Here is a 27,645-nt window from a genome sequence, read left to right as displayed (position 1 = left end):
GATGGAGGAGCCTGGTAGGCTACAGTTCATGGGGTCGCAAAGAGTCGGACATGACTGAACGACTTCACTTTAAACTTTTTTCAGAGTTATGTCTGTATGGCGTCATATAAATGAAACTATATCATGTAGCCTGTGCTGTATATATGTATATTTATTTGGCTGCCATGGGTCCTAGTTGCAGCAGGCAGGATCTTCAGTCTTCGTTGGAGCATGCAGAATGCCCCCTGCAGTGGACGTACAGAGTCCTGACCACTGGACTGCTAGGGAATTCCCTAGTCTTCATAGTCCAGTGTGTGCATGTGCCTCCGTGTGTTTATCCAGTCACAAGTTTAGGGACATTCAAGTTGTTTCCAATTTTAGATGAATAAAAAATAAAGCTACTATAAAAATTCACATACTAGCTTTTGTGTGAACATAGATTTTCATTTCACTTGGATAGTTGCCTCAGAGTGGGATTTCAGAGTCAGATGGCAAGCATATTTTAACCATATAAGAAACTATCATACTGTTTTCCAAAGTGTTTGTCTCATTTTGCACTCCCACTACCAATGCATGTCACTTTTTAAATTTTAGTCATTTTAGTTGGTATGTAGTGATGTCTTCTTGTGGTTTTAAGTAGCACTTCCCTAGTGACTAATAACGCTGGGCATTATTTTTATGTAATTATTTGCCTTCTATATATATCTTCTTTGATGAAATGTCTTTACAATTATTTCATGCCTTTGAATAACTGCTGTTGAATTTTCAGAATTTTTAAAAATGTATTTAGGATTAACTTCTTTATCAAATTTTTGTTTTGCAGATATTTTCTACCAGTCTTTGACTCTTTTTTCCCATTTTTTTTTAAATAGGGTCTTTTGAATAGCAGATGTTTCCAATTTTTACTTAAGTCCAGTTATCAGATTTTAGGTTTTACATTTAGGTCTGTGATCTATTTTGAGTTAAATTCTATGCAGTGTGAGGCATGCATCAAGGAACATATATATATTTCTTGAAAAGGTTATTCTGTCTTCTTTGAATTGCCATTTAGGCTTATGTATGGTTGTGTTTATGAGCTCTTATCTGTTCCATTGATCTGTGTATATTTGCCAGGACCTCACAGTCTTGATAACTGTAGCTCCATGGTTCTCAAGTGGGAACAGTTTTGCTTCCCCCTCACCCTGCACCCCAGGCTATCTGGCAATGTATGGGGACAGTTTTGGTTGTCATAATTGGTGGGTGGAGGTCAGGGATGTTACTAATCATCATATAATCCACAGGACAGCCTCCCACAGCAAAGAAGTATCCAGGCCCAAATGTTTGTCTTGTAGAGTTGAGACACTCTGTGTAGTTTTACAGTGAGTTTTGAAATAAGATATTGTGACCCAAACAAGAGCCGTTTTGGAGGAGTGAGGAGAATAATATGAACATATGAGGATGCTGTGAGGATAAAACTGGACAGTGTATGTAAAAGTGCTGGCCACACAGCTTATGCTAATTAAATGCTAATTTCCTCATCTTTTGTTACTGCTCCTGAGCTTGACCAAGTTTTCTGTCTTTACAGTCCCTTCAGTGTGACTTCTGCACTTGTCCAGGGCCTCCTTACTCGATTTTGAGACTCTCGCTGTGACAGGCGTTGTTAATAGAATCCTTGTTTCTCCCTTGCACACTCATGTCGTGTGTGCCCTGGTGCGGGGCCTGGTATTTGTTGTCAGAGCAGTGTCTCTTCCCCTTTGGCCACCTGCTCACTAAGGAGGTGTCAGGGTGAGATCATGCTTAAGATCTTCTCCTGGCAGATTTTAAGTGTACAATGCACGATTAGCAGCTGTCCTTGGTTCCTTTGTGAGGGTGGTTCATGCTGGTGCTGAACCGTCTGATGTATTGGACAAGAACGTGAAAGCCTCAGGCTATCCTGTTCTGGGAGGGCCCTTCTGGGCCAGATTGCCAAAGATTAATGACCTTGCTGATGACTTTCTCTGGCCTTATGCTGATCCTGTGCTGCATGGCAACTCTGACTGGGCAGTGCCCTTGGCCAGGATGGACCTCAGAGCATTTGCTGCAGCTGTTCCAATCTGAACATTTCCCCATGCATGACATTCATTTCACTATTCATTCTTTCATTTAAATGTGACATTTATGGTGCTGTGTTCAAGGATTATAATAAGGAAGGAGATAGAAATGGTTCCTGTCCTCACAAAGTTTACACTTTGAACAAGAGGCATTAAGTAGCTTAATAAATACTCAGTAAAGTTTGTAAAATGAACTATAGTCAGTTCTCCATACCGTTTATATAATGTGAATTAGTTTACATTTTGTCTGCTGCTTTTATGCTAGAATGGTAGAGCTGAGTGATTGCAGCAGTCACAGAATGGCCTACATAGCTCATAATATTTATTATGTAACACTTGATAGGAAAAGTTTGCTGACCCCTGGTTGGATACCTTAGATGTGTTCAGAAGATAAGGTCACTCAGGGATGTCCTCTGAGTTAAGGGTGAGGAGGGAAGCAGCACTGATGGAAACCACGTGTGGTCACAGACTCTCATAGACGTGAAGCCTTGCAGGGGCATGTCCAGTACGTTGGTCCACTTAGCACCAGGCTGGGCCACCTTCACATTGGAGGCTGCATGGTGACTGTAGTTAATGATACAGAATTGTTTACTTAAAACTTGTTGGAAGTACATCTAAGTATTCTTACCACAAAAATCCATTAAAAAACCCAAAAGATAGCTGGGAAAACTCCCCTGTCACTTTATTCCAAGACAGTTTCTAGGAGAGAGGAAGACATTTCTTTCTACTCGTGGAAAAAAATGGAAAAAGTACTGTGAGTCAGAAATGTCTGTCTACCAAAATCCGTCCTAGTTTCGTAGTGTGGCGTGGTAGCTGCCTGAGAGCTGTCCATTCAGGAACTGCATTTCCCACTGTCCTTTGTGTGCCCATGTGTACCCACAGCCTCGTGTACCCATGTGACTAGTTCTGACCAATGGATTGGGAATGGGAGTGACCTGTCATTTGCAGGCTGGGATTTTTAATGAAATGCTCACTTGCAAGCCCTCTGTCTCCTTCAGCTATCTGGATATAGAGGGCTCTGAGGTTCTACAGCAGGACTTCTGAAACTTCTGTGTGTTTCAGTCACCTGTACCTGGAGATCTTAAAGCACAGGGCAGGTACAGTAGGTCCAGGGTAGGGTCTGAGATCTTGCGTTTTTAACAAGCTTCCAGGAGACGGCAGTGCTGTTGGTGCTTAGACGTCTATTCTGTAGTGGAGCCATAAAATGAAAGGAACCTGTCTCTGAATCTCTAAATAAGAAAAATCTCCTTTACTCAGCAACTCCTGATCTGTTACCTGAGTGAGAAATAAGCCTTTGCAGAGGGGTGTGGGCGTGTGTGCATGCTTAGTCAGGTCCGACCCTTTGCAACCCCTATGGACTCTAGCTCCTCTGTCCATGGAATTTTCCAAGCAATACTGGAAAATACTGGTTGCCATTTAGCGGATCTTCCTGACCCAGGGATCGACCCCACGTCTCCTGTGCTTCGTGCATTGCAGGCAGGTTATTTACTGCTGAGTCACAAGGGAAGCCCATTTTATTTTATTTTTTTTTTTATTTTTTTTTTTTGGGAAGCCCATTTTAAAACCTGCCAAAGCCTTATACCATTAGCTCATTGACAATAGCAGTGGTTAAGGGGAAGAAAAAAGTCTGGATTTTATATTTGTTGACTTGGTTTAAAAATAGAGAGTGAAAATGTTTGGGATGGGTTGTGACTGACCTGCCTCATCTGGCGGGAAGGTTAGTGGAGAGCAGACCATGAGGGTCTTTGACCCTGAGAAGTCTCGGTGCAGGGAGTTGAGTTAGTCTCTTAAGCAAGGGACCAGCGGGTGAGTGCTAGGGCCCTGGTGCAGGTTGCAGGGCAGAGGTTGGCTGGAGGAGCCCAGCCAAAAGTGTCACTCAAAGGCTGCTTGACACCAGTGACAGAAGCCTGGGCAGGGAGGCAGATGGGATACATGGTATCTGAGTGTGTGTGTTATTGGGGAAAGTTGCAGTTGGAGCAGAGAGGCAGAGAGAGTCCAGACCTGCTCCAAGGTCAAAACCCACAAGAGCCTTTTGCCTCCTTGCAGTGAACATTCACAGTGGGGAGGCCAAGTTCATCTGAGGAACCTTGACCAGCTGGACCCAGCATGCTAGAATTCAGCCAAGGATGCTAGTGGGAAATCTCTCCCTAGGTTCTGAGGAAGAAAGGCTGGAACAAGAAGGCCTGCCCTATCACTGTTGGTATGGTCCTGACCTTACCTTCCTGAAATAAAGCCAGAGCTGGGTCTTCTCAAGGCCTGCTGGATTTCAGACAGAGCTAAGCCTGAGCAGGAACAGGAGGGAGTCAAGGGAAAATAATTACTGGTTTTGGATAAAGCACCTGGGTGGATTGCAGAAGCTAGCCTTCATCCCATCCGGTATTCAGATAACATCAAGCCCTTCTGTCAGAATTGTGTAGAAATAGCAGCAAACCTGAGAATTGCTAACTGTCCACTTTGACTAGTCAGGGTCACTTACCATGTTGAAAACCATTTTTATTCAAGGGAAACTATAGTGGATTTAGACATGAGACCAGTTTGTTTTTTTTTTTTTTTTTTAATTATCTGATGTATTTAAATACTCGCTGAGCACCCATTGTATGTTAGGCACCATGAAGATTAATTGTAGAAATCCAGGATGAATTTTCATACTTTGATGATAGAGAAGAGAGCAGATTATAAGAAAGTGAATCTGTGTACTGATTAGATGCCTGTCCAGGAAAGCTCTTGGAAGAGTTGAAACACACTAGCAAGGCCTCCAGGGTCCTTCTGGAAAGGCTGGCGACTGCCTCATCTGGGGCCTGGGAGAGGCTGAGCTCCGGGTCAGCAGCCTGTGAGAGCTGCAGCCTCCGGCAGAGGATGGAGAGGAAGGAAGAGGGGCAGGAAGCATAAAGATGGTCTCCACCCCAGCTCCGGGTTCTGTAGGGGGACCCACATCGTGTCAGGCCGTCCTTCCAATGAAACCCATCAGTGCCTCCCTGCGGTGTGGAGGCCCACATCCTGGCCAGGGCCTGTCAGGCCTGTGAAGTCTTCACCCCACGGCCCCCCAGCCTTCTGGCCAGTTTTTGATATCCTCTGCCCCCAGGTGATCGGCTGCTATCAGGTCTCAGGATTTGTAGCTTGGCCCCCAGGCCTTTTTCTTCTCAGGTGGCTGAACCACTCCAGTTTGCCCAGGACTCAAGGTGGGGAGGGTGTTGCTTGGATGCCCACTCAGTAGTTTCGAAACCAGGACCATCCTTGTCGAACTGGGGGAAGTTGTCACCTTGTTCCCCGAGGCCTGGACCCCCCCACGCTGTTCCTGTAGTGACATCTGCACACATTGAGCCAGTCCCTGGCTGTTTTCTTAGAAGCCCTGGATACCCCTCCTGGCCTCATGGGGCCTCCTGCTTGCCCACTCTGGCTCCTTCACTTCTCCTTTGTAGCTCTTATTACAACTTGCAAGTAACTGCAAGTTGTGGAATTAGCTTCCTGATACTTAAAGCCTGCACATCTCTGACAGGTGGGTGGTGCCTGTCTGGTTTAAAGTTATAGTCTCGGCCCTCTGCACAGCATCTGCCACACGACTGACACTGATAAATATCTGCTGAACGAGGATTCCGGAGCACCAGTGCAAGCCATTGCATATCTCTCAGCTGTAAGAGCAACAGCTTAAAAATGTGTCTGTGTCATTGTGTATGTACTCTGTGCTCGAGTCAGAGTCCCTGGCTGTTTCTTGGCACCCCTAACAGGTGCTCAGGTCTCCTTATTTCTCACCTGGAGGATGTCAGTGCCTGCCAGCGTGTCTCCTGTCTCCACTGCACCTGGACAGGGCTGTCAGGGCCTCCTCCCAGAGCTGAGTGCTAAGTTCATCTTTGCTCAGAAAGCTCTAATGACGCTCGACTGCTCATAATAGCAATTTGTGATCTGCTTTCCCTTACCTCTGTTTATTCTTCTGCCTCTCTGTCTCTCTCTGTCAGTCTCAGTCAAAATAAACAATTCATTGTTTCTCTAACGTACCTCCAGGTTTCTTAACTCTGACTTCCCTCATGCTGTTCTACCCCTCCCTTACCTTTTGAAATCCTACCCATCCTCCAAAGCCCACTGATACACCCCTTGTCCAGGGTCACTTCTACCTGCCTCCACCCATTTCTGCGTTCTGTAGAAACAGACATTCCCACTGTGTTAACTGTCTTGATCTTCTAACCAGATTATAGGCAACTTGAGAACAGGGGCTGTGTTCTGTACATCTGTAATGCTTTATAGACCGTACTCAACACTATTCAAAAATGTTTGTTAAACTGAGTTAAGTAGGTTTAACTTCATGCTCCTTCTGTTTCATGTAGCCCGTAAAATAATTTTATAAAAATTTTAGATCTGATTTCATTTTTAAGTTGACATCTCCGTTTTTTCAACAAATTTAAATATTGCCAAGGATATACTTTTTTATATATGCTTTAAATGTATCTTATTTAAACCTTGTAGTTATAGATTTGACTCATTTAACTTATGGAAAATACCTGCTGTATAATCTAACTGGCAAAGCTAGTCCTTGTGGTCAAGTCAGACAAACAGCCAAACCACACATTCAATCAGAAAAGAAGTCTGGCTTTATTTTAAAATGTAAGATAAACGTGGGTGCTAATTCTTAGATAGGAACCCTATGGGGCTCTTGAATTGAAGGAAGGCATTGCCCGTGTAAGTGATGCTCTCTTGTTTTCTAGTTTCTAGTTTTCTCTCTAGAAGGCTGCCTTCTCCAGTTGTCACTTTAATGCCCTAGAGGTTTTACACTTCAAGGGGATGAACAGAGTCAAATTTAGGTTACGTGATAAGTCCATCTTTCTTCCATATGTGGAGGGTCCTTGTGTAGGGCAGGTGGGAATGGGCAGTGGGCAGGCCACGGGCCTTGAAATTCATAAAAATGGAAGATGAAGTTCTGGAAGTGGATTCCAGGTAAGCCAGGTCTCTGCCTGTGTGTGCCCTGGAAAGTCTCTGTGTACCCCCCAGGGACTGTGTGTTCTTGGTGTGAAGGCATTTGACCCAGGAGGAAGGCACAGTGGAGATCGCATCTTCTTTCACATGGATACACCTTGTGAGGGTTTTAGAAAATTTACCTTCCACTTAATGAAGAAAGGCCACTTTGTTGTTTCACAAGATTTCCAGGTGAACTCATTCTCCAAGACACCGTTACATCAGAAGAAAATATCCAATGAAACTCTCGGAATCATTTAAAACAGATGCGGCCTTCATCTGCGGTTGCCGGCAACCCTCCCCCAGGGCGGTGGACAGACTTCAGCTTTCCTGGATCTCTGGGCTGCCGGGGTGATATGCCACCAGTGTGGCCCAGCAGGAGGTCAGTGTAATTCGAGATTGTTGCTCCATCATTTATTCCCAAATGTTTACATACTACAGCTGCTGTTACCACCAGTGAGCATAACCATCATCTCCACACATTTAATTGGTGCCCTAAATAAACTTGACATGATGCAGAATCATGCACTATCATTGGACATAGTGCCCTTACTATGTTAAGACTTGGAAAGCACTCTGGAGATTTTGTAGGCATCCCATCTGGCGCTATGGTTATCTGAAAAAGAAATATTTTTAGTCCAAATTCTTCAGCAGTTAGGTCACTTGATTTTGCAGTGAGTTTGGCCTGAAAAATAATACCAGTTGGGCAGGGTCAGATTCATTCTAGGGGAGCTCCAAGCTTACACAGTTTGGGAGAGACTCAATAAGAAAGAAAATGTAAAATTTCCCATGAGCTTGAGGGCTCACACACGCTTCAGTTCCTCCAGCTTCACAGCAAACCCACCTGTACCGTAGGAACAAGGGTCAGGTGTCTGGCAGAGTGCCTTGCACTTGGAGTACTCACTTGAAGCTATTCCAGGCATTTGTAGCCCCCAGGAGCCGCACACTTCACCATGTCGGGTGTGTATGATCCACTGCTTGGAAGGGGAATCAGATCCTGATGAAAGCAAGGGGTTCTCTGCTGAAAGCCTTGCTGTTGTTCCAAGACAGAGGCTGCAGATTGGTAGGCTGTGGGCCAGACTCGGTCTGCAGATGGTTAGTGTGGTAGTGTCTTATCTTCTTGTTCACTGTTTCTTAAAAATGTGAATTAAACTTGTCAAACTTTAAAAACCATAAATTTCATATAAAAAGCTGATTTCTTTTTTTGTTTTCTTCTTTCCCCCCCCCCTCCACCCTTCTCATGAGGAACTGAAAGATAATTCCACAGTGACAGATGACAGCTTTAGAGGAGGGATGCGCTTATTGGTCCACCCAGCCCCCACCTTGGCTAGCTTCACGTTTATTTTCTGCCTGACCTTGGAAACTTGATTCATGGTTAAGGCCTTGTCCTTTGAGGCTCCTCACTTGCTCAGCCCTGGTGCTGTTCTGTCCCTTCCCTGATACCTTTGGTGTCTGGTCTTCGTGATCTTTTTGATGTCCTAATGACTTTTTTCCTTTTAAAGATGTAATTGCCTGTGCATGATTAATATTGACACCTCATTTTTTAAACTAAACACATTGTTTTATAGATCTTGCTTTTTTCAACTTGCACTTGGCTTTTCTCTGGTTAGTCCATAAAGAACGACATACATACGTTTATTATAATTATCTCAATTTGTGTGCTTGATTTAACACTTCATATCAGCTTCTTCCCTTTTCTGAGCGATACACAGTAGATTTAAATCTTTAAAAAAAAAAGCCTACTGAGGTAAAAATGGTCAGTTGGGAATTTTAGGCCTCCTGTTGACATCAGTGGGAAGTCTTGATTAGGGTTGAGAACTATTTCTTTGGATTGTAATCTTGATGGCACGGTTGTCATTATCCTATTCCTAGTACTTCCTAGAACTCTCTTCTCTGTAGTGCAAGTATTGCTTTATGTTGCCAACAGTTTATCTGGTCATTCATTTTGTACCTTCACACTGCTTTTCATTAAATCTTGGCTTCTGCATAAGCTTGGATTTTGCATGAAAAAAATTCAGAATTAAAAGAAAAAAAATGCAATGGAATTTACTGGTGATTGATACCTACCTTTTTGGGAAAAAAAAAGTCTCAGTATCAATCAGCATAGCAAGCAACAGAAACAGTGCCAATTCATGAATGATGTAGTCAGTTGACAGGCAAATACCAACTAGAGTGTCTGTGAGAAAACTGTTTACTAGGGTGAAAAAGGTCTACAGTTATCTCCCCTTGTAGTTTCACTGCATGAGTCAACTTTCAAAGAAGTCCTGTTTGGGGCATTACACTTATATTTTGAAAAATCTAAGACAACTGCAGTTTTTAAAAATCAACTCAACTTCTGGTAATTATTTCCTTCAAATTAACACTGCCGAAAAAAAGAGTTTTGTGCATGGTTAGAACTGGCTAAGTTTAAAATAAATTTAGTGGAGTAAATGAATTTTAAAAGTAAGCTGGTACAAGACTTGAATTTGGTTTTTATTTCTGAGACATTTTTCTTAAAATGTTGAGCTGCCTTTGATAACATATTTTTAAGTTTCTTTACCTATTAAGTGATTTGATTTGTATTTGCCTTTGAAATCTTTTACTGTCGTTTTTGTTGTTGGTGTTGTTCAGTCGCTAAGTTGTGCCCTACTCTTTGCAATCCCGTGGACTGTAGCACGCCAGGCTTCCCTGTCCTTCAGTATCTCCTGGAGTTTGCTCAAACTCATGTCCCCTGAGTCAGTGATGCTATCCAGCTATCTCATCTTCTTCTGTCATCCCCTTGTCCTCCTGCCCTCAATCTTTCCAAGCATCAGGGTCTTTTCCAATGAGTCGGCTCTTTGCATCAGGTGACCAAAATATTGGAGTTTCAGTCACTTTTGTTAAGAGAATGTTATTCTGCAGTGACCTATGATCCTGTCTGACCAAGGTTTTTCAAAATTTTTGATAATTTTTTTTAACAAAACTTCCCAAATCAAATTCTAATGAAGTTCTTTTGACCCCTAGCTAATTTTGGGTTGCTTCAAAGGGCCCCTGGAAAACTTCAGAGATATTAAACTAATTAGGTTCATTTGGTATGTTAAATTTCATGGTAAGTACTGTCAAATGAGTAATAAATCTTAGGTTATGTTATAAGGGGAAATGTTATTAACATAGATATTCCAGAAGTTGCATGGAATTCTTAAAATCTGATACTCCTGGTAAAATTATCACTCATAATTCTAGTTATTAAAGTGTTATATGTTATAGCAGTAGCCAAATTTCTTTGTCAATTGCATTGTAGTCAGGTTTTAAAAGTGCCATATGTCTTTTGTCACTATTGACATTTATGGTTTTATTCTGATGCTTTTACAAAAATGCTCCTCTTCAGAAAGATCTTTGGGAAGAACATTAGGACCAGTACAGGTTTCTGACTTTCAGACAATAATGCTGAACTGGGTAAGAAATTAAGGAATTCTGAAAGGAAACCTGATGGCTTCATAAAACAATAGGAGTGAATGAACTGATGACTCTGGCTGTAGTTTTTATGGTTTCTATCTGAAAAGTAACTGGTTTTAACCTGTTTTCCAGATACAAGGAAACCCTCCTCCTCAAGCTAATTATGACTTGATTTGGTAAATTATGCTTTTGTAAACTGAATTGAAGCATTTATCTCACCTATCTGATCCTTCCAGAGATTGGAAATGCTTAGATTCCTAGTAGCTTTGTCTGATATATTAGGAAGGACACCTCCTAACAGATACAGGAGTCTCAAGGAAAGGAATTCACCTGTCTGTGAGACTGTCTGTGACAAGCCCTTGGGTATGACTTTCCTATTTCTGAGAGGCCTTTTACAGGTTCAATCGGAGACTCCTTATAAAAGAAGTTCCCTCAAAGCTATTAAAAAAAAAAGCCTGTGCAATCAACTATATTTATATAAATCATCAGGCCAAGTTTATTGAGATCAGACTTACTCTGGAAACAAATTAGTCTTAATTTGGTAGAAATGAGAGTAATTTTAGAAAAAGATTCTTTCAGTGAGTACTAAATTCTAGTTGTGTTGAGGTCTGCATTTATGAAAACTCAGTTTTCAGATGGTTCCTTGCTGTTAAGTTTAATTGAATAATTAATAGGACAGCCTAAGTTTGTTTCTGAAGCTTATCTTAATAGTCTGTCTTTAGAGGAAGATCATGTATCCCACAACTTGCAAGCAGTATTATGTGTATTGGAAATGACGTCCTTTAAAGGCCCACCTCCCACTTAGGTAGAAAGATCCTTATCAGGTACTCTGCACTAGCTCATGCACTGCAAAATTGAAAGAAATTGACTGTTGGATTAATATTTCCACTTAGGGCGCCTACACTGGATTGGTCTACAGAGAGGACTGCTGATCTCAAATTCACCTTCAAATGACGCTCAAACAGAGGAGAAACTACACTCAGACCAGGATGAGAAAACGACACTTCAGGAGACAGCTGACTGAATATGCTGGACCTAACCCGTAAGATCATTTATTGTGTTTCCTTGACTTCTTGGGCCTTTGTACTTAAATCAAATGTTTTTCTATCATGGGCATGATCCTGAGCTGGTTTTAAAATTCAGTCCAGTTGTTGGGTTTGTGACCAATTACCTGTGTCTAGTATTTCTGTGTTACCTTGGATTTCTCCTCTCCTTTTGGTTGGCTCTTAGGAAATTTATTCTAAAAGAAAGAAAGAAATTATAGTTCTGTTCCAGACACTATTATTAGGTGATATCCCTTCATCTGGCCAATTAATAATACCTTCTCTGACCCTGGCCATAAATAGACATTTTCAAGTTCAGTCAGAGCAACAGACAAAAAAATTTTAGCCAAAGAATATAGCTTCACACAATTTTGAGACTATGTGGTTAACACTAGGCTGTGTCCATTTAAGTTTAAAGACGCCCTTATGTTGGGTACAGTTAAACCATACTGTGGATAGCCAGGGCTTCCCAGGTGGCTGAAGTGGTAAATAGTCCACCTGGAGGAGGAAATGGCAACCCACTCCAGTGTTCTTGACAGGATAATGCTGGCAGGCTGCAGTCCATGGGGTCACAAGACAGATACAACCGAACAAACACGCACGCTCAAGGATAGCCAGCCTAGTCACACTAGGAAGTTGGGCTGGGTGCCTTACGGACAGTGCCAGGATTGGTAAACAGACAACCTGGGCTTGCTCCTTACCAATACTGGTAGCTGTATTTTTTGTATACTGCCTGTTTTACAAAATTGTTTCTTGCATTATCAAATGTGTGACTGAACCTCTGATAAAATGATTGGAAGCACTTGACCAGATACATAGTTCTCCTATAAATATATATATATATAATATATATATAAATATATATGAGAGAAATGATTTTAATAGTATAACTCTAGATATGGGAAGAAGCAATAAGAGGGAATTTTTTTTCCTGGACCATAACAGACTAGTAAGACTGGTATTGTCCAGAGACTTTGACTACTGTTAATAAGGCCTAGTCCAGTAGTAGCACACTGAGTGGCCTAACAATGAAATCCTCACCTGACCTGGGGATCCCTAGTACCGTGGGCCAAAATAGGCACAAAATGCCTCCCAGTCCACACATTTATGACCATGAGGGAACCCTGCCAACTAAAAATGGGCACTTGCCATCTGCCTCTACACAGATGAGGTCACTCTCCACTGCAGTCACTGACCTTCAACACCTCCTGAATGGAGGTCAGGGTAGAGATCAGGAATGGGACACTCTGTGCTCTGGGAGAACAGGCCCTTGGATAGCCAGGTGTTCTCTGGAGATTTTACAAGCTCGGTGCTTGCATCTCCTCACACCTAGAAAAGCACTCAAATTATTAAAGGTGACATCTGCTCCTCATGACTAGCAGCAAGCCTCCACCAGAATGTGTGCCTGACTGCACATCCCACCCCTTCACTAAAATCATACATAGTACTGACCTCTCCCCACCTCTCTGAGGCAGTTTCTCAGTTTCTCTGAAATGCTGTCTTCTGGGCTATAGTCCTCATTTTGCCCCAAATAAGACTTAACTCACAACTCTCATGCTGTGAGTTTTGTTTTGTTTTGAGTTGACAACACACAGCCTATATAGTTGGAAAAAGAAAATATTTTTGGATATATATTTTATTTGACAGTGTTTTAGAATATCATACAGTAAACAAGATTTCTGTAAAAGTTAATTTATCCATAGTGGTGCGTTTCATAAAAATAGTTGCTCACTTACAGTCTTTCTGTGACTATTAATACATGTAATTATATTTATAGAGATACACTGTACAGGGTAAATTCACCGCTAACACTACACAGAGAGATTATCTGGAACGGGGTTTAGCTGATGTGCTGTCCTCACAGGTTATGGATTACAGCCGCATACAGCGGTTACTGCACAAGCAGTGGCTGTGAGCTGTGCAAAGGAGAGCCTACGCGAGCGTAACCTCAGGGTTCTGTCCTCCTGTAACACATGGAAAGTAAAGGGCAGGGGATACAGTACCCGGACGTGCAGCTACACTACAGAAGCATTGTCCAAAACCAGGTTCAATAACTTAATGGCAAAATAGACTGGATTTCTAGTCCAGGGAGAAAGACTAATTGAGATAAAGCCAGAAGTACTGTAAACTACTACGTGTGTTTGTGCTTTAGTTTATAATGACTAAGTTTCATTTTTTGGAAATTGCTTTTACAGGCTGCAAGACTCTTCACTTGAGGCTTTCAACTCTATTGTCCTCTTGTCAAACAACTAAACTATACCTCTGCCTGATGGGAATTAAACAGCTGGTGCTCAGGATACTGCACTTACAGAGAGAGGGAAGAGGCAACCCAAGGAAGCGGTTTACATGTGCCCTCTTGTGGTGGACCTGATCGCCCTGTTTGACGTTCTGACTTCAGGTTGGGGAGGTAAGGCTTATTTACATGTGAACTCCTGTGAGGGGCAGAGTATGGGAAGCCTTATTATATCAGGTCACATTAAAGAGAAACTGCCCTCTGAAACATTTGCCTTTTAGTATGTGTAGCTACAAATAAGAATGCATGGATAATTAAGTGAAGGTAAAAATTAAAATGGCAGAGAAGATAGGCAAGCCTTGGAATTTTCCTAGGTTATCAACCATGGACAAGGAAAATAAACATCTAGACAAAAAAGCAAACCCAATAGAAATAAAAGGAGAAATAATAAGATAAGCAGAAAAGAATGCTAAAAAGATCTGTATTCTTTAATGAAAATAAATGGGCTATAATAATGATTTTTTAATATTAGAGATTCACTGTAATCTGAGAAATGTAGGAGGAATACTTTGTTCTGTCAAGGTGAAAATGTAATGGAAAGAGGGTTCTTAAAAAGACAACAAAATGAGTGAAATATAACACTGCTGTCAAGGAAACTTCTGTCTCTGAGCCTGAGAGGAGAGGAAAGCCTTCTCATAAAGGAACTGCAACAATGCCAATCTCAATTTAACAAATTGTGGTCCTTCAATTTATAAAGTTTGTATTGTAGATGAAAACTGATTAAGATCTATGAGCTAAACTGCAAAATTCTGACTTATGGCAAACTGTTCCCTAGAATACAATTTTTAAAACCTTTTTTTCTACCACTGAAATGTACAGAAACGTGATTACAGAAATGGCAGTACAAATGGCATCACACCAGTGAATTCACTAGGTTTCTAACTCACCCTGCAAGTGTGCAGGGAACACTGCTTCTAAGACTGGTGACGGGTGCCACGAGTGAGCCGTGGAAACAGGTCATGGGCGAACAGTTCTGAATGTTTCAAAGAAACCTTTTAACCCCTGTCTAGATATGTCAAGAACAATTTATTTACAACTCTTCAGATCAATTAAAAGATATAATCTTGTCTCAGTTTCAGCTTGCTCCGTGCAGTTTGATTTTTAAGGCGATATTCCAGTTTGTGATTGCTCTTAACTTGTCCAGTTTCTTGAAACAAAGTTTGGATGACATCCAAATCCTTCATGCAGTGGGGGAAATTTTTTTTCTTTTCTTTTTTTTTCTTTTACTAAAGCTACACTGCACTCTCTGTGATGTTCTTCATGTTATTTTGGTTCTTCCGTAGCTGCCAAAGCCCCCACTGTGTAACAGGGGGCTTTAGGATCAGTTTAGGTCTGCACTGCGGACACCGTCCGGACCATGCTTGTTGGACACGTGGGGCTTCACGTCGGTGCTCCCAAGCCTTGGTGCCTCGTGGATTTATGCATGTGACAGTGGAAATAAATTAAAACGCCGAGAGACGGAACCTAAGAAGAACGGCCTGCAGGTATTGAGGCGGGGCGGCGGGCTCATCTCCCCGGGGCTGAGGCGCCGGGTTTGAGGACGCCCGGCAGCTTGTCGGAGCCTGGCACCTTCCACGGCCCGGGCGCCACGGCAGCCTTGCGCACAGGGGCGCCGCCGGGGGGCCGCGCGCCCTGCCTGGACCCCGCCCGCGCCCCCGCCCGGCCCTCGACCTCCCGCGCGCCCCCGCCGCGGCCCGGGCCCACGAAGGCAGGTGCTGCGCCGGGGCCTCCGTGCCGGCCGAGCTCGGAGCCCGCCGTGGCCTGCAGCCCCTCCTTGTTGCTGGCCCGCGCCGCTTCGGCCACTGCGGGCCCAGGCGCCCTGGTCTCCGAGGAGGGCCTGCCGGCCTCAGGCTGCCCCTGGCCGCCAGGCACCTCCTCGAGCCCGGGTTGCATGGCCCTCTGCGGGCTGGCCGAGCGCTCGCTCTGCTCCCCAAGGCGCTGCTTCTTCTGGCTGCCGGCTGAAAGCTCCTTTGGTTTCCTAACGTCGTGTTCCCTTTTGATATCCCAAGTTGGGTCTGGGCTTATCTGGTGGGAAGGGTCGGAGTGTGGGGTTGGATGTGATGGAGAGAATGGAGAGAGGACGTCCTCCAGGGAGACGCCTACTTCCGGCAGACCTGGGGAGGCGGCAGCGGGAGAACTCCAGGAGCCGGGTTCGTCTGTGGGGCAGGAAGCGCAGGCATTAGGGGCCAGCCGCACACGCTTTCCACGTCCCGCCACCTCCCTCCATGTTGGGAATGAGAGCAGGTGGCCGGGGACCCCCTGTTCTCAACGCCCCAAGCCACTGCCACCCCCACCCACACTGCCAAGAGGGCAGCTGACCTCCCCCCGGGGGTCTCTGTTCCCATCCTCTGCCTCACCCCTTCCCTCCTTGGTGGTTCAGGAAGGCTGTTAGAAAGCCCAGGCCTAATCCATCCCTTTGCCCTGAGGTCTGACAGTGACTTGGCAGAACGTAAATCACCTAGGGCAGCCATGAAAAATACAGATTCTTCGATGGTCAGACCCAGAGCTTCCAGTAGGATAGGGCCACGGAAGTCCTCTGCATTTTTAACAGGCATCCAGGTAATTGAGAAAATGATTGGAGAACCAGCTTTTGAGAAATACTGGCCTGCATTCTCTGGAAGAAGTTGGGGGAGTGACTTTCTCACAGTTCAGTGTCACTCAAGACATATTTCTTAGCGACCACCAGACAGAGAATTTGGATAAAGACACCTAAAAAGGTTCGTTTTTCTGAGGACAGGGGTGGGCAGTGGGACCAGGCTGGTGTGGAAGGAGGGACCCTTCTATGAGGCTCTGCCTTAAAGTGTTAGAAAGTTTTGTAGAAACTTGGACTTCCTGGATGGACACCCTCTAGGAACTCTTTCCTATATACATATATACACACACATATATAAATTGTATAATTTCCAACTTTCCTTTGGCGTTATATTGTCAACCTGAGTTCCGAGATTCAAACAGGTAATATAAAGTTGTCTACTAGATGTTCAAACTTTATTGTTAAAACACAAATTATTTTATTCTGCAGGAACCTGAGGTTGATTGGAGACAAGATGGCAGAGTAAAAGGACCTTTCATGAGCATGCTGGTCACAACTAACTGCTGAACAGCCATTGATAAAAGACAGGAATCTACCAGAAAAGGATATTCTGCATCGAAAGACATAAGAAGAAACCACGAGATAGCGGTAGGAGGGGCACGCTCACGATATAATCAAATCCCTTACCACCCGGGTGGGAGACCCACAAACTGGAGAATAATTACATTACAAAAGTCCTCCCACAACCTAGAAGAAATAGGCATATTCTTAGAAAGGTACAGTCTCCCACGACTGAACCAGGAAGAAGTTAAAAAAAAAAAAAAAAAAAAAAGAACAGCCCAATGACAAGTACTAAAATTGAATCTGTGATTTAAAAACTCCCAACAAACAAAAGTCCAGGACCAGATGGTTTCATAGGCGAATTCTACCAAACATTTAGAAAAGAGTTAATTAACATCTATCTTGAAACTATTTCAGACGAAGGAAAACTTCCAAACTCATTCTATGAGGCCACCATCACCCTGGATTGAAAGACTCAATATTATCCAAATGGACTATATTCTCTTACAAAGTGCAGTTCCTATCAAACTTTGGTTTCCCACCTGGGCTCCTACCATGACCCAGTCTTCTCTTTACTTGTCCTCTTCCCCACCTCTGGTCTCTATGCAGCAGCCACAGCAATGTCTCTGAGACATAAATTTGATCATGCCATTCCTTTGCTTAAAACTTTTGGTGGCTTCTCACTGCTCTTAAGACTAAGATCATTAACAAGGCCCACAAAAGCATGCCTCGTCTGGCTCCGGCCAGCCTCCCCAGCTTCACCTCTATTCATCCCCCTTTCCTCATCCACACTGGTCTTTGTGCAGTTACTCAAACACACAAGCTCATTCTGTATTCTGGGACCATACATCATTGCCGGCTCCTCTGCACCCCCCAGTGATTCACATGGTGAGTTCTTTTTCATTCTTTAGGACTCCTGAATATTACCCAAGAGAACCCCAACCCACAGTAGGTACTCTGGTCTCCTTGAGAGCTGCTTGTCCTTTTATTTCCTCATAGTGCTTATCATTTGGAATTAATACTTGGCTGCCCCTTTGATTAACATAAGTCTCAATTAATAGATTCTAAGTTTCATGAGGGTAGTGACCACACTGGTCTTGTGTATCACAGTGGACTTAACATCTAGCATAGTGCTTGACACAATAATACCTGTTCACTGTATATTTGAAGAAAAACTAAATCTACTGCACAGATAGAAATGGAAGACTTTCCAGAGGGAGGGTGGTGATGAAATGATGATGACGTCTGCTTGAAGTGTGAGAGGAGAGAAGGAAGTCTGCGGGAAGAGAGCAGAAGGAGGACACCAGTGATAGGAAGTCCACGGGGAGAGTCCTCAGCTTTCCCTGGTGGCTTCTCGGAGGCAGAGTGTGGAGAGGTTCCCGACCCAAGTCCATCTGATACAACAGATGTGCTTTCCCTCTGTAATCTTCTCAGTCATAACAATAATAATGCCTTTGCTTAAAGGAACGCCATCCCTATGGAAGCATGAAGCAGCATGCCAGTGAATGTTCAGATTAGCCCACAGGTAAGACAGAACCGACATATCTTACGCGCCCTCGAGGGAGAAGCAAACCCCTTTCCTAAGTTAGGATCAGCTTCCTTCCCCTTGCTGTTACCAGCTCTAGCCAGTTTGGATCTCTCCTAGAAAACAAACCAGTGAATACACATTACATATTACTAGTATATGGTATACACACATTACACACTCACACACACCATTATCTCTGGGTTAAAAGATGTATGACCTCTTAAATTATCTTGTAGGAACCTGGCAATATTGAAAAAATAAAATGCCCTCTTTCACTTCATATGTCCAAGCTTTAAAAAGAAAAAAAACCCTTATCTATTGTGCTTCGACCACTCTTTTATTTTATTGAATATCACTAGAGTGACAATAACCAGAGAGGTGATCTGCTAGGAATAAACTACTTATTGTAGTAAATATCTTTACTTATTGTACTACTTATTGTAGTAAATATTGTAGTAAATATTTTTATTGGTTTTCCCAGGTGGCTCTTATTGGCAGCAACAATTTGTATAGAAGAGGAAAACAAGTCAAGGAAGAGTTGATTTTTTTCTGTGCTGAAGGGTAAGGGAGACCCTTGGAAGGAAGGAAGCCAGCCAGGGATTGTGGCAGGGAAAGAGGATCTGTCTCCTGCTCTACCTCTTACCTAATGGCCTCCAGGCTTCCAGCTTGGGCTGACTGGTCCCCCAAACCCTGAAAAAGAGTTCCTGCACTTCTCTCCTCCTCTCAGTGAGGTCTGGGGCCTGAAGCCTAATGGCTGCCTTTTGGATTAAGGTGTCCCAGAAAGTAATAGCACTATCACCACCATTGGAATGACTAATACTGACAACAGCTAACACGGATTGAAGTGCTTCCTAGGTACCAGGAACTATTCTGAACTCTTAAGAGGTATTTACTCACCTGTAAACTTGCACATTGACAGATGGGGAAACCAAGGCACAAAATTTACCTTGTTCAAGACTACATAGCAGAAGGTAATAGAGCAGGGTTGTTGAATGACTTTCTGAATGGGGTGAAGTTCTACAAGCTCAGCTAGAATACTGTCACTAGACTCCTTTGCTATCAGCTCTTGATTGGGGCTCATCTCTTCTAGGGCAGCTCGACAGGAACTCCCATCTAAAGCACTGTCAGAGGCAGATCTTTTATTAATCCAAATAGTCTCTGAAATGCTGTTTGTGTTTGAATCCTGGTCACGGAGGAACAGTTACCAGAGCTGGGGTGTTGTGTTGATCTGTGAAAATGCTGGGCATATTATTAGCTAGAATCAGAACAGTGAGATTAGATGTCTTAAGGTTGGGGATAATATGCTTTAAAAATATCCCTCACGTTGTCACACCTTGAACCTGAATTGAATTGAAAATCTCATCTACAGTGGAAATAGTCTCTTCAAGTGGTGTTGGAAAAGTTGGATAGCTGCATGTAAATCAATGAAGTTAGAACACACCCTCACACCATACACAAAAACTCAAAATCGCTTTTAAAGACTTAAATATAAGACATAACATCGTAAAACTCCTAGAAGAGAACACAGGCAGAACATTTCTGACATAAACTGCCAGTGTTTCCTTTGATCAGTCTCCCAAGGCAATAGAAAAGGAAACAAATGGGACCTAATCAAACTTAGAAGCTTATAAAAGATGTTCCTTATTGCTAATTATACTAGAGAAATGCAAATCACAACTACAGTGAGATACCACCTCACAGTGGTCAGAATGGCCATCATGAAAACTCTGCAAATAACAAATGCTGGAGAGGATGTGGAGAAAAGGAAACTCTCCTAGAGTGTTGTTGAGAATGTAAGTTGGTATAGCCACTGTGGAAAACACAATAGTGGTTTTCCAGAAACCGCTAAGAAAACTAAAAATAGGATTACTATATGATCCAGCAATCCCACAACCTGAATGTCCATCCAGATGAATGGATAAAGATCTGGTGCATATATACATTGGAATACTACACACCAAAAAATAATGCCATTTGCAATAACCTAGATGCAACTAGAGATTATCATACTAAGTGGAGTAAGTCAGAAAGAGAAAGACAGATACCATATGATATCACTTACACGTGGAATCTAAAGTGACACAAATGAATCGATCTATAAAACAGCAACACGGACATAGAGGACAGACTGGTGGTTGCCAGAGGGGCGGGGGAGGGTGAGGGTGGGGTTAGCAGATGTAAGCTTTGATATATAGAATGGATAAACAACAGGGTCCTACTTTGCAGCACAGAGATATTCAGTATCCTATGATAAACCATAACAGAAAAGCATATAGAAAAAAGAATGTGCATATTCTCACTTTACTGTAGAACAGAAGTTACCACTACATTGTAAATCAACTATACTTCAATAAAATATTAAAAGGATAAATATATAGTAATAAAAAATATTCTAACTAGATATTGGAAACATCTTTTACATAAGTACTTTTGCTGAAATGAATAAAATTTCTGTAAAGAGATTTCTGGATTTGGTAAGTGTTATTTCTTATAAATTGACTGGGTTAGAGAATACTGATATGGTTATACAGAAATATATTTTCTTCTAATTTAGAATATTATAAGAAAATATAAATGATTAGATCAAAAGACAGTAATGTGAAGTCATTTAGGTATTCAGAAGAAAAATCTTGTTAAGATGTGTTCAAACCATAATGGCTCATTAGGATTTGTTCTACCATCATGCAGATGATTGTTTTTTGTAACAAAATGTAAATAAAAATGTGCATTTAAAAAAATTTCAGAAAAAAAGTATTTGATTGTGCTCTTTCTGAAGCAGTGTTTCCAGTCTGGAGGCACGGTTAATAGCCTTCAAATATGTATTTGTTTCACTTTTATTATCAGAGAGTGTAAATTAGGTGTTATAGTCACAGTTTTTAAAGTTATTAATGTGTATATTTGTTTATTGATGTTTCACATCTATACTCTTTTGCAAGCATTATCAAAGGTGCAGCAGTAGTAAAGCCATGGCAAAATTTACTTCCATGGTTGAGGGCAAATCTCAGTGCAAGGTGGGGCTATTAACAGTGGATCTACTGTTTACTGTGTCCTAAGTATCATACCAGGTACTGTGCCATGTCACATATATTCTCTTTTAATCCTCACACCAGCTCTTAAGAAATGGTGCTGTCATCCCCACTTCACAGATGAGAAAACTGAGGCTTAGTTAAGCAATTTGCCAGGACCACTCAGCTAGTGAGAATCAAGACGACTGACTACATAAAATTCCAGAGCCCAAGCCCCGAGTATTATTATATTTTAGTGCTTCTGGTACTTTAGTTTTTCCTAACTTTTTCCACATCAGGAAACACATGGAAGAAGAGCTTATCCAGACATTGCACTGGAGTAAACTGAAGAAGACAGTCAAGATCTACAGATAACAGCCAAGTGTGTCCCGAGGGCTAGAGAGAGTCCATATCCCGGTATAACCCATCAGAGGGGTATCATGGAGAACAGACTTTGAAATTAAGCTTTTTTTTTTTTTTTTTTTAAACAATGTACATCTTGATAATCCAGATTGAACCAAGGGTGTGGGGATGTCCACAGACCAGTCTTAATTAGTAAACTATCTACAAGATAGAAGAGAAACATGTTGGTTTATTTATTCCAAGCATGTTTTATAAAGCAATGCATTCTTCTAAATTAAAATCTTAAAAGTCCAATACATAAAACAGATAAAAGCTGGACATCTTTGGTTGGCTGAGTGGAGCCACATTCTCTCCCGTTCACCCCCAAGCCCACCTGCAATGGCTCCTCTGGCCATTTCTCAGGAACCTGGAAGCTCTAACGGAATAGTCTGAAAACCACTGCCCATTAGGGGTGGGAAGAGGAAACAGTCAAGGAAGAAATTTGTGCAATAGGCTTTTTTCTATGTGTTAGTAGCCAGGAGTTAGGCTTCAGAGGTCAGAGATAACTGACAGAAGAGAAGCAGGTGGAGATGACTAGCACACCTGGGAAGGACAGACTTCACCTTCCAGAATTCTGCCTGGGCTGGCTGCTGACCTACAGCCTCAGTGCTCTGCTAAGTAGTAAATGACCCCATTTGTCTTAAAGTCAGTCAGTCAGCATCTTGTGGAGAGAAGAGTATCCAGAGCAGCCAGGCTTGAGCCCAAACACTTGTGGCTCAGCTGGTAAAGAATCCACCTGCAATGTGGGAGACCTGGGTTTGATCCCTGGGCTGGGAAGATCCCCTGGAGAAGGGAAAAGCTACCCACTCCAGTATTCTGGCCTGAAGAATTCCATGGACCGTATAGTCCATGGGGTTGCAAAGAGTCGGACACGACCGAGCAACTCACTTCACTTTAACCAAACACTTGGGGGGCGGGGGGGAGGTGGTGGACTCAGGCAGGTTACGTAACCCTTTCCAGCTTCAGTTTCTCAACAGAAAATGACAATTGAGAATTAGGGAATGTTTGCTCTGCTTCCATCACAGAAGTATGGATGATCACATGGAAGAATATATATGTGAATGTTTATATATGCATCAGCCATAACATTCATAGTTTGAACCCAAATAAACAGATCATGCAGCTCAATATGAAGAAAAATTGAAATGTGTAGATATCTAAATAGACATTCTCCAAAGAAGATATACAGATGGCCAAAAAGGACATGAAAATGTTTAATACCACTTACTATCACAGAAATGCAAAATAAAACTACAAGGTATCACTTCCCACAAGTAGAATGGCCTTCACTAAAATGTCTATATGCAATAAATGTGGAGGAGGGCATGGAGAAAGAATTCTCCTACACTGTGGGTGGGAGGCATTATGAAGGCCACTGTGGTGGCTCAGACGGTAAAGAATCTGCCTGCAATGTGAGAGACCTAGGTTAGATCCCTGGAGATCCCCTGGAGGAGGGCATGGCAACCTGCCCCAGTATTCTTGCCTGGACAATACCCATGGACAGGAGGGCCTGGTGGGCTACAGTCCATAGGGTCTCAAAGAGTCAGACATGACCGAATGAGTAAGCATAGTACATTAGGATTCCTAAAAAACAAAGCTATCATATGATCCACAATCCCACACCTGGGAATGTACTGAAGAAGAAAATAAGGTAAAAGTACATGCCTCCCAATGTCATTGCAACACTACTTTCAATAGCAAAGACCTGGAAGCCACCAAACTGTCTATTAGCAGATGAGTGCATAAGGATGTGGTACATATATACAATGGAATATTGCTCAGTCATAAAGTAATGCCGCTTGGGAAAACACCGCTGGATTTGGAGATGATCATACTGTGGTTAACAGGTCATACAGAGAAAGACAGATAGCATATGATGCCAGGTCGAGGTGGAAAAAAATGGATAGAAATACACAAATTAACAAAACAAAAATACACAGACATAAGAAACTTCTGGTTACTAAAGAAAGATGCAAGAGAGGGATAAATTAGCACTTTGGGATTAGCATATCTATAGAGATACTCAACAAGGACCTACTGTCCAGCGCAGGGTATTCATGCAACAATCTGGAATAAGCTATCTGGGAAAAGTGGCCGGAAATGAGTGCACATAGCCCTATGCATAACTGAATCAAGCTGCTTGACAAGGAAAACAAACCCAAGTTTATCAACTGTATTTCAGTAGAAATAAAAATGAAATAAAAATATAAACAGGAATGATGCCTAGTATATTCTCCTCCTCACACCTGGGTGAACAGGGCTGGTGGGACATCCCTGGAGCCTGAGCAGCTAGGGTCTTCGGGCTGGACCGTCCTCAGGCTGAGGGAGCAAGAAGGCTGGGGCAGGAAAGGGGCCCTTAGACCTGCAGTGCCTGGCCCCTCGTCATGGGGTCGCAGGCCCCAGACCCAGGCGGGCGTCTGACAGCAAAGCCAGCTCTAGTGCACCCAGAGGTGATGGGCCCTGGGGTTCCCACCTCCAGCCTCCTTCCTTAGAGTCATCCTGCCTATAGACGACAGTTCCCTCATCACAGTGCTTTTGCAGGTGCTGGGATTTGTTCCTGGATGAAGGGTATGGGGGTGAAAATGGTGAGACGGAAGCCCTGGATATGTGTTCTGGCACATTCAACTCTCATTTACAGCCGCAGACTTTCCCTGCCTGAATAACCAGAGGTGGGGAGGAAGAAATCCTGCCGCCCCATGGTCATTTCCCAGAACTGCAGCTGTATCTCCAGTGTTGGCACTGGAGATGCCCATACTATGGAACCAGGTCAGATAGACAAAAATAGACACCATATGATATTAGTTTGAAGTGTACTCTAAAGATGGATAGAAATACACAAATTGACAAAAGAGAGACTTAGAAATGCTCAGAGACTTAGAAAAGAAAGTTATGGTTACCAAAGAGGAAATGTGCAGAAGACAAGTAGATTAGCACTCTGGGATTAACATGTAACGTATTTCTTGGGCTTCCCTCGTAGCTCAGATGGTAAAGAGTCTGCCTCCAGTGCGAGAGACCCAGGTTTGATCCCTGGGTCAGGAAGATCCCTTGGAGAAGGAAATGGCAACCCACTCCAGTATTCTTGCCTGGAAAATCCCATGGACAGGGGAGCCTGACAGGCTACAGTCCATGGGGGTCACAAAGAGTCAGACACAACTGAGCGGCTTCACTTTCTTTTCTGATATTTCTAAAATAGTCAACAAGGCCCTACTGTCCAACATAGGGAACTCTACTCAACACTCTGGAAGAAGCTGTCTGGGAGTAGAGTCCAAAAACAAGTAGATGTACTCCTATCTGTAACTGAATCGATGCCAAAACAAATGCAAGTTTATAAATCAACTGTACTGCACTAGAAACTAAAAATTAAATGAAGATATCATAAAAGGAATAATGCCTACTATAGTCACCTCTTGCCTGTGTGGTCAGGGCTGGGGGTACCATCCCTAGAGCCTGAACCGGATTGAGTTGAAAAGCTGGACTGAGGGGGATGGAAAAGATCTGCCAGGAAAGGAAGCCCCTTGGGCCCATAGTGCCTGGTCCCTCCACGTGGGATCAAGGTGGGTCCTCAGACAGCAAAGCCAAGCACAGTGTACTCAAAGGATGATGGGCCCTCCGGGTACCAGGACTCTGAGGAGTCACCTGGTCTCCAGGTCCCCTGGTGCTGGGGTTCCCACCTCCAGTCTCCTTCCTTACAGCCACCCCATGTATAGACAACACACTCAACACAGCGCTTTTGCAGGGGTTGGGATTTCTCCCATATTGAAAGGTAAGGGGATGGAAGTGGTGAGACACAGCCCTGGGTCTGTATTCTGGCACATTCTGCCCTCCTTTACAACCTAAGAGCAGCAGGATTGTCCCTAATCATCCCCTCACCCTGGTTACCAGAGGTGGAGAGGATGGACTCCTGCCGCCTTGTGGCTGTTTCATAAACTACAACTTAAAATCAGTGCTTTGGGGAATCACTCACAAGGTTATTGGGTTCATTAAAAAAAAAAGACCTTGAATTGTAAAGTCATACTTGAAAAATATTTTACTAAAAGGCCAACTTTCAAGACGCTCATTTCAGGAGAAAAGTCACTTCAACGTTACTCATTTTTATGTAAACTACTTGGAAAGATGGTCAACATCCCTCATTATCAAAGAAATGTAAATCAAAATTAAAATGAGGTGCATGCTTGCATCAATTAGAGCAGGCATCATCAAAAAGTCTACAGCAGTAAGTGCTGGGAAAGTTGTGGAGAAATGAACTCCCCTGCACCGTGGGTGGGAATATAACCTGGTAAGAGCCACTAGGAAGGACACGATGGAAGTTCCTTTAAAGATGAAGTAGATGCTACCACATGATCTGCAATCTCAGCTCTGGACAGATACCCGACAAAACCCTAAGGGAAAAGAAACATGCGCCATAATGTCATTTCAACACTACTTTCAATAGACACGACCTGTCCATCAGCAGACGAATGCATAAGGAAGATGTGGTGCATGTATACAAGGGAATATTGGGCAGCCATAAAATAGAATAAACTAATGCTACTTTCAACAACATAGGTGGACTCGGAGATGATCATGGGTATGATCATGGTACCCATGATTATGGGTAGCTGGTTATACAGAGAAAAACAGATAGCATACATATCACGCTGGGGTACAATCTAAAAATGGATAGAAATACATGAATTGACCAAACAGAAATACACTCAGAGGCTTAGAAAAGAAACCTATGGTTACTGGAGAGGGAAAATACTGGACAGGGATAAATTAGCATGTGCAATTATCGTATGAAAACTGGTATCTGTATAGATAATCAACAAGGACCTATTGTTTTGTACAGGAAACACTAGTCAACACACTGGAAAAAGCTATCTGGGAAAAGGGGGGAAAACCAGTAGATGTAGTGGTATGTGTAACTGAATGCAGGGTACTTGATGGAGAAAACAAAAGCCACATTGTTTATCTCTATTCCAATAGAAATAAAAATGATACAAAACGATCAACAGGAATGATGTCTGCTATACTCCCCTCCGGCATGGGTGTTTGGTACTGGTGGGACATCCCTGGGGTCTGAGCAGCTAGGGTCCTCAGGCTGGACTGTCCTAAGGCTGAGGGAGCGAGAAGGCTGGGGCAGGAAAGGAGCCCCCTTAGACCTGCAGTGCCCGGTCACTCTGCATGGGACCAAAGCCCCCAGATCCAGGCGGGGCATCTGAAAGTCAAGTGCAGTGCTCCCAAAGGTGAGGGACCCTGTGGGCTGCAAGACTCTGAGGACTCACCTGGTCTCTCTGTCTCCGGTGCTGCGGCTCCCACTCCAGTCTCCTTCCTTAGAGTCACCCCACATATAGAGGAAAGCTCCCTCACCATCACACTTTTGTAGAGGTTGGGATTTGATCCTGGATGAAGGGTAAGGGGATGGAAGTGGGGAGACAGAAGCCCTGGGTATGTGTTCTGGCACATTCAGCTCTCATTTACAACAGCAGACTTTCCCTCATTTTCCCCTTGCCTAAGTAACCAGAGCTGGGGAAAAAGAAATCCTGCTGCCTCGTGGCCATTTATGATTACCACAGCTATAAAATCAATGCTATGAAATCTGCCCTCAAGAAATGTGCTGTGGTAAGTAATCAAAAGAAAATTCAAAACACAGCCACTTTCAAGAAGCTCTTTTCAAGAGAGAAGCTATTCAATTTTCCTTAAAAGTCTTTAAAAGAAAAAAAAAAACATAAAAGACACGGAAAGATGCTTAGCACTGCTCAATATCAGAGAAATATAAATCAAAACTAAAACGAGGTACCACCTTGCACCAGTCTGAGTGGCCATCATAGAAAAGCTTACAAGCAATAAATCTTGGGGATTGCATGTGAAAAAGGAGTACTCCTATGCTGTGGG

At 43.1% G+C, this 27,645-nt stretch overlaps 1 protein-coding gene and 1 long non-coding RNA gene across 6 annotated transcripts in view; one reads left to right on the top strand and one right to left on the bottom strand.

Moving 5' to 3' along the window:
• LOC122673781 overlaps positions 1-20,036 on the top strand; it is a 28,506-nt gene extending 8,470 nt beyond the window's left edge. For both annotated transcript variants that reach the window (XR_006334826.1, XR_006334825.1), the window contains 5 exons: positions 7,177-7,374; positions 11,300-11,448; positions 13,645-15,226; positions 16,765-18,361; positions 18,846-20,036. This is a non-coding gene — a long non-coding RNA (uncharacterized LOC122673781). The remainder of the gene's footprint in view (positions 1-7,176; positions 7,375-11,299; positions 11,449-13,644; positions 15,227-16,764; positions 18,362-18,845) is intronic.
• The window catches only part of MAGI2 (membrane associated guanylate kinase, WW and PDZ domain containing 2), a 1,438,402-nt gene continuing 1,423,826 nt past the window's right edge, over positions 13,070-27,645 (bottom strand). For all 4 annotated transcript variants that reach the window (XM_043871626.1, XM_043871627.1, XM_043871628.1 and 1 more), the window contains one exon: positions 13,070-15,898. In XM_043871626.1, the coding sequence (XP_043727561.1) occupies positions 15,249-15,898 (650 nt within the window). In that variant the 3' untranslated portion in view covers positions 13,070-15,248. The remainder of the gene's footprint in view (positions 15,899-27,645) is intronic.

The sequence above is a fragment of the Cervus elaphus genome, chromosome 18, assembly GCF_910594005.1.
Source record: "Cervus elaphus chromosome 18, mCerEla1.1, whole genome shotgun sequence".
NCBI classification, from domain to species: Eukaryota; Metazoa; Chordata; class Mammalia; order Artiodactyla; family Cervidae; genus Cervus; species Cervus elaphus.
This window is presented reverse-complemented; position numbering and strand designations above follow the sequence as displayed.